Genomic DNA, 13,048 nt, shown 5'->3' with positions numbered 1-13,048 from the left:
CGATCGGCGGGCTATGGACCCGCTGATCGCCTATATGTGAAACACCCGTTAACGGGTGTGTGCAATGGTCAGGTCTTTTCTGCCCGTGCGTGCCCGCTAGGGGGCGCACGCGAGCAGAAAAAAATTGCCGTCTGGAGACGGCAACCCGCCAATGCAGCAGTGCCGTCCGTCCGTTTTTTTTACTACGGGCGGACGGCAAGAGGTAAAGGGTTCAACTACGATGGCATTTTTAAACATTCAAATGAAGCCTGTGTCAAAGTACTAACCTAACCTTGCATATTATTAATAGACACCGTTAGGACTTGCTGACGTCAAGGTTATCCCTATTACACCCAAGGATCTCCTGTTTGAAAACCACATCCATATTTTCAGCAGGCAAGATATCTGGCAATGCAATCTGGGTGTTTTGGAAACTTGTTTGGCATGAGATGAAGGCTTGCCTATGATGGACTTTCTGAACAGAATAAATGTGCATAGGACTTTAATGGCTTCTTAGGCACAGTGGGATCACAAAGAGGTTAGCAAGGCAGTCTGTAGGCCCGTCATGGTAACCACTAGCAACACATACGTTTTTAAGGTTTTTGTTTTTTTCCCTAGTTCAGGTACACTTTAAATAGACCCAGACTATTCATTTCAAAAACGTTTTTCCATGTGATTATCTGTATATTTAATGTATCTTCTGCATGTTATTTACCGGTAAAAGCCTCTGTTGTGTAGACATCCAAAATACCTGAGGCTACTGATGGGCGCTGCCATCTTGGATGTGATGTCAGCAGACTTGGCTATGACACAAGTGGCACTCTTTGGTATTCCCCTTCACTCCTCCCCTGGTAGCTAAATGAAAGGTTATGTAGGGAGGGGAGTAGGACCTAAGCCAGACATGCTAGGAAGGAGAGGGCTGTACTATGGAACTGACTAGTCAATTTGTCTAGCAAGCTAAATGGCATACAGCAAGTGAGTAAAAAATCATTTATAGAGTGAAAAAAACTGAATTTAAAATACTGATTTTATTTTTATTTTCTGTGCTTTCATCTGCAATTTTGTTGGTGACGGGGTGTCGTTAAAGAATAATTGTACTTAATGTAATTGGCAACTGGTATTTACCTTAACAGATATACAGTATATGTGTACCCTTCACCAGCTGCCTGACCTGTACAAAGCTATCCTTCACTGCTCTAAATGTAGTCACATAAAGGGCAAGCAGCACACACCAGAGGAAGCGTGTTATGGCATCCACCCCCATTTGGCCCAATGCTTGGGAAATTGCACACAAATCTGCATGTGATTTAAAACACATCTGGCTTAAATTAGCTCTAATGAACTGATAGACTTTGGGGCCAAGCACGTATTATGCTGGGCACACACCTTACAACCATCCCAAGACTTTTGTCTTGCGATGGTCGTAAGGTACTTAAAAAAACATACGATCTGCCTATCTTGGACAGGCAGATCGTACTTGCGATGATCGCAAGCCGTGCCACCCTGTGGGGCGGGCTTCTGATGACCGCAATGCCGAACGGGCAGTGTGCGCTTGCGCACACCGGCCCGTCTGGCTTTTATCTTACAAACATGCTACACACTCGCCGAACATCGTACAATGCTCAGCGGGTTTTGCGAACATGTTCAGAAGTTACAAGTCGTGCGACCTTACAGTAGAGGTCGCACGGCTTCCACACACCTTACGATAATCGTACGATCGCGGGATTTCCCCCGATTATCATACGATTATCGTAAGGTGTGTGGGCACCCTTAGGTTGTATCACATATTGTATGCAGGTAATTTGTAACATGAAATTGATATTATCCCTGACCTTGTGTTTTAGGAGGTTCAATACCAATGTCATCAGTAGCAATAGCTGGCACAGGTCAGCCAGCCGTCACAAAGACCACATCGGTGCTCCAAGATGGAGTAATAGTGACCACAGCTTCTGGGGCACCAATGCAGAGCCACCATCCTATGGGAAACTCCTTCCCATTTCCAGGACCTGAGCTTTCAAATCATTTTGCACAGAATGCTACCAACAACCATCCACGACCCATCAACCCCAATCATCTAAACTCTCTGCCGATGCCATTACCCATGAACCAGCAGCATCTTCTGAATCAGAATATTTTGCATATGCTACAGCCTTCAACTGGAGAAGGCAAGTCTGTTCAATTTACTTTACTTAATGGAAGCATTGACTCTATGTAATGTTTTCTCTGTGTTGTCTGAAAGTGTATATAAAGCCATTCTTTCATTTGAATAGAGTGGGGGAAGGGTTCGAACTTCTTCCAGGTTTTCATTGCTGTTTGTATCCCTGTTGGGGATATTCACCCTCTGCTGGTCCTGGTGATCATTGTCTCCAATAAAATAGGTGATGGGAATTTGAGATTGTCACCAGAACGTGAGGTTTCCTATACACAACTAGGAGGTGATATCCTTTGGAGAGATCTTCTTTTACTTCCTGCTCCGTCATTGGGACAGGAAGTGAAGGGAAATCTCCCCAAAGGGAAACTGCAACAAAAAAATAGGAATTTGAAATATCCCCTACAAAATTAAAAGAAAAAGTTTGGGCTTTACATACATTTTAATTATGTGATTTCTCTTTCAGAAATGTATCACACCTAAAGTCTGCTTAAAGGGCAGGTTCACACCATTTTCCGAACCAGATCTAGAATGCATTGCGTTTTGACCGCTTTTTTACCACATTTGGAAATAAATTAATTTTCTTTTTAGCTTAAAATGGTCTTACAGGTGCGTTCCTGTGAGTTTGTATGCTTTTTTATGCGTTCCAGTGCATTCCAGACCAGACAAAATAAGACGAGCAGTATTTTTTCTGGTCTTGAATAGACTGCACTGGTGTGAACAGAAGCCAGAAATAGCATAGGGATGTATTTTGGGTTCGGAAACAGTCTGGAGATGATCCGGACATGGTGTGAATGGGCCCTTAGTATATATAATCTTGATTTGTATTTCATGTACATTCATCGCATTTGTGCACATTTAGTTTCTGCATTTGCTGCTCATTCTTATTGATTTCTGTCGGGTCCTGAACGTGCAACAAACGCAGAAAAGTAGTGCATTTAGCAAAATCTGCATCATGCGTTCCACGTTTTTTCCTCCACGTTTGTGTGCATTTTAACACGGACAAACGCGGCAGGAAAACGCGCATTGTACCATATGCAACATATGCAAATAAATGGCTCCATACACATAGCCGCGTATGGAGCCGTATATTTGCGTAGCGTAAACAAGCGCAAAAACAGAATGGAACCAAGATGCGTCCGGGCAGCGTATTTCTGTGTATTTTATGCGCATGTTTACACGTACATACGCACAGTTCATTAAAATTTCTATTAGGAATGATGCATTCTGGGAATGCAAATAGTGCATGCATGTACACACATACGCTCGTATATACGCAATATACAATTTTGCTTGTGTTGTGTGTGAATGAGGCCTTAAGTGGTACTGTTGTGCACACTCAAAAGCTCTTTTATAAATAAGCTTGCACAACCATAGAGATTTTAAAGTTAAGTGAAGATTGCAATTCTTGCTTAGGCCTTCTAAATTCACTTGAAGACCATGATGTACCCATAACCCTCTTGGTGTCCCCACCCCCCCTTAAATACAAAGCATCAGCAAAAAAGATCATCTGTACATATCTTTACTCTTTAAGATAAAGAAATGGCATCAAATTGTATCTTTGTCATTACAGGAGACATGTCATCAATGAACCCTCCCTTAAATAACCATCAGCTGTCTCACCTTCAGTCACTTCTAAACGGCAGTCAACAGCAACAACAGCAGCAGCAGCATCTACAAGGCTTTCCCAATCTTCACGCCTTGAAAGGACATGTTTCGGGGCCACCAAACAGTCTAAACCCCATGGCCTGCTTGTTTCAAAACTTCCAGGTAATTATAATAGTCATGGTACATACAGTACAATAGACTATTAAATGGGAACGTTACCCTTATCTTCAAAATAACGACAAAAGCACATTTAGAAATGTTTAGTAATGGTTTTATGTAAAATGATACTTTTTCTCATTCATTAGGATACATGGAAATAATAGTATCCAGGCTATCGCTACCTACAGGAAGAACTGGCCACTAACAAACAAAATAGTCTTTGGCCAGCCAGCCATATCCCCTCCCTTTTCCACTATGCTTCAGTTTTTTTGTGTCCTAGGAGGATGGCAATCTTTTCTCTATTGACAAAAATTTCACCATTTTCATCTTTTTCTTAGTGACATTAAAGGCTAAAGTCGTCGTCCCCCACCACAATGCTAAAGTAAGGACTTGCCCTTAAATGATGCCTCCTAATCTGATCTTCTTTCCTGTGATTTTTAACTGTCCCTCCAGCGCTGTCCTCCTCTCCTCTCCCACGGAGTCTGTGCGGGTGCACGCTGCTCCATAGACTTACCTTGTTTCTCTCATCATCTCCCGGCTGAACATCTGAACTGCGCATGCGCCCGCCCCAAGATCCTTTGCGGTCGTCCCAGAAATTTTCAGATGTTCAGACGGGAGCGCGTGGCGGAGACACAGGTAAGTATTAACCCTTTCAAAAAGGTTTTTTGTTGTTTTTTTAATCGTTTTGCATATATCTACTGCTTGCTAGCAGTAGATATATGCAAAACCAAATGAGGGATTAATAACCCTTTAAGCTCTTTCTTGCTTCAAGCAAGATTTCATCCATTAGTTCCTCTGCTCAGCTCTTTATGCAGCTAACCAGGTCAGTGTTTCCTCAGCAATAGCTTTGGAGGCTGTACCTGGACCCTGCTAGAGATTGCTGGGCTAGCTTAAAATGTGACTTTCGGGCAATTGGCTCTGCTTGTGGCACTTTGCAAACCCCTGTGTACTGTATTAGTTTGCTGCAGAGTGCTCTCGAGGTCCAGGACCACAGTAAGTCTCTTGATAACTCCTTTATCCCGTGTCTGGGCATTTGTTGTTCTTGGAGAAATTGGTGCAGTATCTAGACAGACCGACTTGCCTGACACCAAGGACCAGGTTATCTTTGGCGTGGTAGCTCAGGCATCCAGCTTTGTAAGGGGAAATTCTTTGCAACGGATGCCAGCCTGAAGGACTAAGTAGTAGTCCTAGACACCTTATCAATACGAGGGACATGCGTTACAGGTGAAAAACACCGGATGTGGACCTTCTGGCCTCCAGGTTCAACAACAAACAAATGCACAGGGTTTGTCTCCAGATGCAGAGATCTCCTTGTGGAAGAAGTGGATACTCTGGGATGGTAAGCCTGGGGAGGAAAGAATTAGATGATTCTGGACGTCGTCCTGCCAGATAATGAGGCCTGCTGAATCCGGTTTGCAGCAGCTTCTAAAGCATGCTGTGAGAAGTGTGTTGTGAAATCAGAGTAAGCAATTTAAATACAGGAGAGCAGCCTGTGCAAGACTGAAGGGAAGGCTGGAGTTCAGCTTTGACTGCTACCGAAGCAACTTTGTAATTTAATGGTATCAAAAATGTCCTTTCTCTTTCAGTCTTCATTCAGCAATGATATTTTAAAACTGCCCCAAAAAATGATCACCCCTACAGCAAGGCAAATGGTACTCTGTGTAAATGACTCCAAACAATTCCCATCCCCATGTTCATGTAATTGATCACTGCTTTTCCCAGAAGTCTGCGCAGAGCTTGAGGTCAAATTGCATGCATCCTCAGCAACTTTCTTAGACTTATAGCAGTAAAGCATTTGCACTTAGCAAGATCCCCGACAAAAGTGTTACATGTCTATAGGGCAGCCAGTGGGATGCAGAAACTTAGCACTTACTTTTAGTAGGAGTGCTGGCAGTGCCTTGGAACAAAAGTACCCAAGAATCTGCATTAAAAGTGGTAATGTATTTGCAGTATCCAAAAAAGCATAACACTCACCGCTCTAACTCCTCCAGGCTGCAGATCAATACAGACCTCGGGTGCAGGCTGCAGTGTGCTCCCACTTGTCAAACAATATCTCTCCAATCAGCCGCACAAAACCGAGGTCCATAAAAATCCAAACTTATTGTTGTACATTCCATTCAAAGTACCAAGGTATACACCACCATAGTATCTCTCCCACTTCAACGCCTCTCATGCGTTTCACCAGCTGGGCGAAATCATAGAGGTGCTCTATGATTAAGCCCAGGTGGTGAAACCCGTGAGAGGCGTTGGAGTGGGAGAGATGCTATGGTGGTGTATACCTTGTATTTTGAACTTTGCGTGGAATGTACAACAATAAAGTTGGATTTTTATGGACCTCGGTTTTGTGCGGCTGATTGAAGAGATGATGTATTTGCAGTGTTTATAGTTTACATGCTAAGGTTTATTGTTGTTTTTGTCTTTTTTAAAGGCTCATATACACAGGTTTCTGCTGGTGTCTGAGCTGCTTTCCTTTCCTGTAGAAGTCAGTGTTAATACAAAAGCAACGTAAAGCAGCTTTATAAACTCGCAGTGCTTATGTATACCAGCGTTATGTAGGAGGTACTTCCTAAAGTAGGCTCCCTAGGCCAGACTTTTACCCTACAATCAGGCCATGGAAAGGGTTGTCTCTGAAATAAGACATTTAGGGCAAACAATGTGAATAGTTAGCTGATTGCTAAATACAGTGGTACCTCGGTTCACAAACTTAATTGGTTCCACGATTCTGGTCGCGAACCGAATTAAATTTCCTCAAGGTTAATCCATTCTGACCCCTACAAACGTGGTCGCGTTCTTGTCGCCTTAATTACCGCTCTGCACTTTTTACCTCCCATGCTTGCTCTGCACTTTCTTGTCACCGTCATTAAGGCCCCATTCACACTGAGCGACTTACCTTTAGCGGCGGATCCGCGCGGCCGGGATAGCGTGCCTCTTCAGGGCGACGATCCAGTGACGGTAGCGCGACCTTTGCCGTCGGGATCCATTAAACAATATAAAAATCGTGCAAAATCCGCCGAAAAAAGGGTCCTGCTGGAGCGACATGGAGCTAAGTCAGCATTGGCCGGCCACTTCTCGCAGTATCGCAAGGCAAAAATGCGCGATAAATCGCTTAGTGGGAATGGAGCCTAACGCTCTGCATGTTCTTGTCACCTTCATTAACGCTCTGCATATTCTTGTCACCTTCATTAACGTTCTGCACATTCTTGTCACCTTCATTTCCGCTCTGCACGTTCTTGTCACCTTCATTTCCGCTCTGCACTTTCTTCTTACCACCATGCTTGCTCTGCACTTTCTTTGGAGCCACGCTGGATTGAATAATACTGTACAGTACTGTATGTGCTCAAAAGCACAGAAAAAAGCTTCACAGCAAGTGTGCACAGGTCTGTCTGTGACTGCGATCTCGACTAGAGGAAGCCACGACCACGTGTCAGAGCGGGGAAGATGGTCGTGTTCGTCATCCGATGCAGAGATCGCGAACGGAGGCAAAATTTTGCCGAACTTCTTGTTCGCGAACTGAATTGTTTGCGAACAGAAGCGTTCGTGAACTGAGGTATTACTGTAAGATGTTTCTAACATAACAGTTCCTCTTTAAATAAACACTAATTTAGTTAGTTAATCTTCTACGGAGCATTGGTTTCCTTTTAAAGGGGACCTGTCATCAGATGAATATATAGGCTGCAGTAGTTGAATTCCTTCAGAAAATGTTGAATGCCTGGCTGTCTGTAGACTTAATAGTTTCCAAGCCATTGATCTGGAACAAGGATGAAGCAAGTTAGGAAGAAGGCATACCTCTGTATCCTTGCTCCAGGCCAATGACTCGCAAAGCTTCGAAGATCAACCAGACAGCCAGACAATTGGCATATTCAGAAGAAGAGGTCAGTATTGCTCACCTACATGTACCTCTAATGCCAGGTTTCTGTCCTGACAGTCTGGAAGCCTATATAATGCTTGTTCAATTATCTCACTTCCACAGATGAAAATGCAAGAAAACAAAGAGGTCAGTGCGCAGATGGGAACGTCTTCAATCTCCGAAAACCCAAACTCATCGCTTCCTCCATTCCCCGACAAATCTTGTAACATGCCGCATAGGACAGAACAGTACATAAAAGATAGCGTCCGAGAAGGAGACAGTTCGGTGGACGCCATTTATAAAGCAGTGGTTGACGCGGCCAGTAAAGGCATGCAAGTGGTCATCACGACGGCAGTGTCCAGCACGACGCAGATGAGCGCTATCCCAGCACTAAGTGCCATGAGTGCCTTCACTGCATCCATTGGTGATCCATTAAACCTGTCAAGCGCAGTGAATGCCATCATCCATGGCAGAAACATGGCAAATTCTGATCTGGAGGTCAGGACACGGAACACAAGAGGTACCCGAATGAGGAAGAACCTGGATCAGAACAAACACATGGCGGATGGGGATGGTTTTGATTATTTCAGAGCGGGATGCAATACACCTAAAAGGCAGTGGAATGGCGGTCAAAGTCCGGGTGACATGAACAGGTGGAAATGTGAGGACTATTTGGACCACAACGCACAGGTCCATGGCAACCCCTACCAAGCGAGGTCTGGCAACATCTCTCTATTGCACTCCTTTGAAGATGAGCAATGCCAGATCTTGCTGCCGCCCAGACACTGCCCAAATGATAAGATGCTAGAGGAGAATTTTAGGTTTAACCATTACAAAAGGACTATGATGAGCTTCAAGGAGAGGTTGGAGAGCACTGTGGAACGTTGCGCGCACATGAACGGCACTCGGCCCCCGCAGCACAGGGGGTTCGGGGAGCTCCTGAACATCCCCAAACAAGAGGTCAACATGGAGGAACAATCTCCCAGCTCTTCCAACAGTTTAGAAAGTTCTTTAGCAAGAGACTACATTCATTATAATGGAGACTTCCATGCCAAAGGCATGAACGGGTGCGTCCCTAGCCCCTCGGACACTAAGAGCATCAGTAGCGAGGATGACCTGCGGATTCCCGACTCCCCTTCTTCTAATGATTTAATGCATTATAGGCCAAGGACGTTTAATATGGGTGACTTGGTCTGGGGGCAGATTAAAGGACTGGCATCGTGGCCTGGAAAATTTGTGCGGGACGACCTGCGTAATTCATATCAACAGAACTCGGAGGAAGGGAAGGTAAAACACTGCTTATTTGTTTCCAGTACATGTATATATGCTTTGTTCATTATTTTTTTATTCATGCGCAAGCTTTATAACTATTGAGGAGGCACGGAAATTTTGGCCACCGAAACAGATCGGCCGGAAAATGTATGTAGGTATGTGTTCGCTCACTTCCCTATGTACTGAGCCGACCTGTGACAGTTTCATTGTCACAGGTCGGCTCAGATTATGATGCTGAGTGAAAATCACTCGCCTCATAATTCTCCTTTAAGGCTGGAGATGAAACATTTCAGGTTCTTTTTAGTCTAGTAAATAGAAAAGATTGCGTAAAAATGTGCAACAGGTCTAGAGTGTGCTGACTGCAAGTTTCCTGCAGTTTCTCGAGTCTCTTCTGTAATGAGAGGGTAATTGGTCCCCTGCTGTTTAATTTTATTCAGAACGCGCATAGCTGTGTGGGCCCATTCACACCGAATTCCCGGAGTAAATTTTAAACGTTTTACAATGACAATGCCATTGAAAGTGACATTAAACCCTCAGATGTTTTAACATAAAACAATACTGTAATGTGTGCCTTACTGTAATCCATGGTTGTTTCCCTTCTCTTTGCTGCTCTTCCTTTTAAATCCTCATGTCTTCTCATGCTTGGGAAGAACTTCCCTTTTCAGCTCAGGGCCTTCCTGTAGTGCTGGCTCAGGTTACAGCCTATACAAACGTATACACAGACACCGTATATCCATTCCTGAGACAAGGCAGTCTGCTGCAAAACAGAAGTTCTGCCCAGCATGAGAACACATACATATTTAAAAGGAAGAGCAGCAAAGAGAAGGGAAACAACCATGGATTACAGTATTGTTTTATGTTACAAAATCTGAGGGTTTAATGTCACTTTAAGTAGAAACCCTGATTATTGCTATGTGGTGAGAGATTGCACATGCAACATTTTGGTGTGTGCTTGAGTTAAGCTGTCCCAATTAAATGAATAATCACAAAAAATATGCATCAGGCATTCCTGTGTGTGTTTCGCACACCTTCATGGAAAATTCCCATTTTCAATGTTCCTCCTCTACTTCCCTAAAGCTTTGTAAAAAAACATTGCTGGCCGGTAAGAGAGAAGTTCACCTGCAAAGTGTCTGATCCACCAGGTGCACAATGAATGAAAAAATCATCTTACTTATTCTGCAGTCCCGAGTCTGGATAATATTCTGTGCTTTCATTTAGGTGGACAGTGACAAGCTGAGGACATTGACGGAGGGACTGGAAGCTTACAATCGTGTCCAGAAAAGCAACAGAAAGTAAGGAACACCTTATACGCCATCATTTTAGTATTTATGTACTTTAAACTAGAGCTGCAGCTAACGATTATTTTGAAAATCGATTAGTTAGCCGATTATTACGTTCGATTAATCGGATAATAAAATAAAATACATTTTAAAGAATGGCTCCAGTAATGGGACTACTAGTTTGTATTGAGATTGTAGTCCATCACAGGAGCAAGCTTGGAGCGGTGGAAGTAAAAAAGAAAAGTGTGGTGTGTGCAATATAGTGAAATGAAAAGTGTAAACTTATACAGCAATGAATGCAGAATACCAACCAGCTATAGAGGACTACAAAACCCAGCAATAGTACATTATATCTGGTGGTATTCCGCATTGCGCTGTATAATGTACTATTGCTGGGATTATCTAGGATTTGTAGTCCTCTATAGCTGATGGTATAATATACAGCACAATGTACCATCAGCTATAGAGGAATACAAATCCCAGCAATACATTATAGAGCACCATGTGTGGGGAGTGCAGGCTTACCTGAGCAGTCTTCCAGCAACTTGTTTCTGAGATCGGGCCTGTCTATCGGCGGCTGTCATCCCCCCCCCCCACACCTGCGCATCCTTACTTCTTCTCCCTGCGCCCCCTGTGCCAATCGTGGATGTGGGTGGGCGGGCGGTGAGCGTGAGGGGGGGAGGAGGTGCTGCGTGTGGATTCGGGTGGGCGGGTCTGGCAGCGGTGGGGAGGAGGTGCGGCGTGCAGTTTGTGTGGAGCCGTCAACAGGGCCAACTAATCAGAGGGCGATTAATCGATGATTGAAAAAGTTGACAACTTTTTCAATAATCGATTATAATCGATTATGTCGATTTAGTTGTTGCAGACCTACTTTAAACTAAAACTTTCTCAGCTCCACTTAAAAACAGTATTGTCCCTTTGGTTAGACTGGAGGTCTTGTGTACAATGTATAAACACTTGTTGTATTTCCTATTCTAGAAGTGGAACACTAAATAACCATCTAGAAGCTGCGATACATGAGGCCATGAATGAGCTGGACAAAATATCTGGCAATGTAAGTTGTATGAGACGGCATGGTCCCTCCCTTCCAACACCTAAAAGACAAGTAAACTTTCCCCAAAAATTCCATCCCCACAGTAGACCATTTGTACAGAGTATGAAGAGTAAGAAGGAAGGGTGCTTTTAACATCCCAAATTGTACGCCAATGGTGCAGACATTTTATATGCAATTTTTTTTGTGACAGGTTTAAATTTGTTCATAATGCACCGTTTTTTTTAATTTGTTTTGTTTCTGGTTGTTTCAGTACAGTACTTTGTCTGCAGACAACTTTCTGGTTATGTCAGTACAGTGCTTAATGTATCTCTGCCAAAATATTTCTGGCTGTCAGTATGGTACTGGTTGTGTCTCTGCAGACATATTTGTGGCTGTGTCAGTATGGTACTGATTGCGTCTCTGCAGACATGTTTCTGGCTGTGTCAGTATGGCACTGGTGGTGTGTCTGCAGACATTTTTCTGGCTGTGTCAGTATGCTACTGGTTGTGTGTCTGCGGACATGTTTCTGGCTGTGTCAGTAAGGTACTGGTGGTGTGTCTGCAGACATGTTTCTGGCTGTTTCCTGCAGGCAGGTCAGTATGGTACTGATTGTGTCTCTGCAGACATGTTTCTGGCTATTCGGTGGAAGATGGCAGACACAGGTACTCGTTTTAGACATCCGAGCATTAGTACGAGTACTCATGCAAATACTCGGTATCGCGGCCAATACCGATGCTTGTATCGGTATCGGTACATCCCTAGTCAGTATGGTACTGGTGGTGTGTCTGCAGACATGTTTCTGGCTGTCAGTATGGTACTGATTGTGTCTCTGCAGACATGTTTCTGGCTGTGTCAGTGCAGTACTGGTTGTGTGTCTGCGGACATGTTTCTGGCTGTGTCAGTATGGTACTGATTGTGTCTCTGCAGACATGTTTCTGGCTGTGTCAGTATGGTACTGATTGTGTCTCTGCAGACATGTTTCTGGCTGTGTCAGTAAGGTACTGGTGGTGTCTCTGCAGACATGTTTCTGGCTGTGTCAGTACGGTACTGATTGTGTCTCTGCAGACATGTTTCTGGTTGTGTAACGACTAGGGATGCACCAATACTAGTATCGGTATCAAATTACCGAGTATTTAGGTGAGTATTTGTACTGTCATTACACGCCGCCTGGCTTCCTTAATGGGACTTTCTAAATCGGTATTAGTTATCGGTGAGTACCGGAAAAAATATATCAGTACGCGATGCCGAAAAAAACGGTATTGGTGCATCCCTAGATATTTTTATGAATGAGCACCTGGGCATTTACCTTACAAAGTGTGGTGGCTACTTCTGGAGCGCGCGTGTGTGTGTGTGTGTGTGTATATGTATATATATATATATAGATATATATATATATATATATATCTATATATATATAGATACATATATCTTTATTCCACCCATCTTAGAGGTGTGCCTGAAGTTCTGCTCGTGCGACGTGTTTGTGATCAATACTTTCCACTGATGTTATTTTCCGTGTACTTTAGGTGTCTCAGAGGGATCGACAGCTGAAGGCCCCAAAACCCAAGAGGAGGAAGATCTCCAGATAACATTGACAGAGCTTAAGATCATTTATCTGTATATAGGCATTGATATTAATATATGTATATCAATATTTCTAGATATCACCACCTGGTGTAAAGTGAATATATGTGGTAAATATTTTTGCATTTTAGGCATGT

The 13,048-nt window shown here is 43.6% G+C and overlaps 1 protein-coding gene across 1 annotated transcript in view; it reads left to right on the top strand.

Moving 5' to 3' along the window:
* The window catches only part of MBD5 (methyl-CpG binding domain protein 5), a 33,116-nt gene extending 20,077 nt beyond the window's left edge, over positions 1-13,039 (top strand). The window contains exons 5-10 of the mRNA XM_018566780.1: positions 1,824-2,144; positions 3,702-3,898; positions 7,866-9,029; positions 10,233-10,306; positions 11,273-11,348; positions 12,854-13,039. Of these exons, the coding sequence (XP_018422282.1) occupies positions 1,824-2,144; positions 3,702-3,898; positions 7,866-9,029; positions 10,233-10,306; positions 11,273-11,348; positions 12,854-12,916 (1,895 nt within the window). The 3' untranslated portion in view covers positions 12,917-13,039. The remainder of the gene's footprint in view (positions 1-1,823; positions 2,145-3,701; positions 3,899-7,865; positions 9,030-10,232; positions 10,307-11,272; positions 11,349-12,853) is intronic.
* Positions 13,040-13,048: the final 9 nt, after the last annotated feature.

The sequence above is a fragment of the Nanorana parkeri genome, unplaced genomic scaffold (assembly GCF_000935625.1).
Source record: "Nanorana parkeri isolate BGI_ZX_2015 unplaced genomic scaffold, ASM93562v1 scaffold974, whole genome shotgun sequence".
Taxonomy (NCBI): domain Eukaryota; kingdom Metazoa; phylum Chordata; class Amphibia; order Anura; family Dicroglossidae; genus Nanorana; species Nanorana parkeri.
The sequence above is the reverse complement of the archived record's forward strand: the minus strand, read 5'-3'. Positions and strand labels throughout refer to the sequence as shown.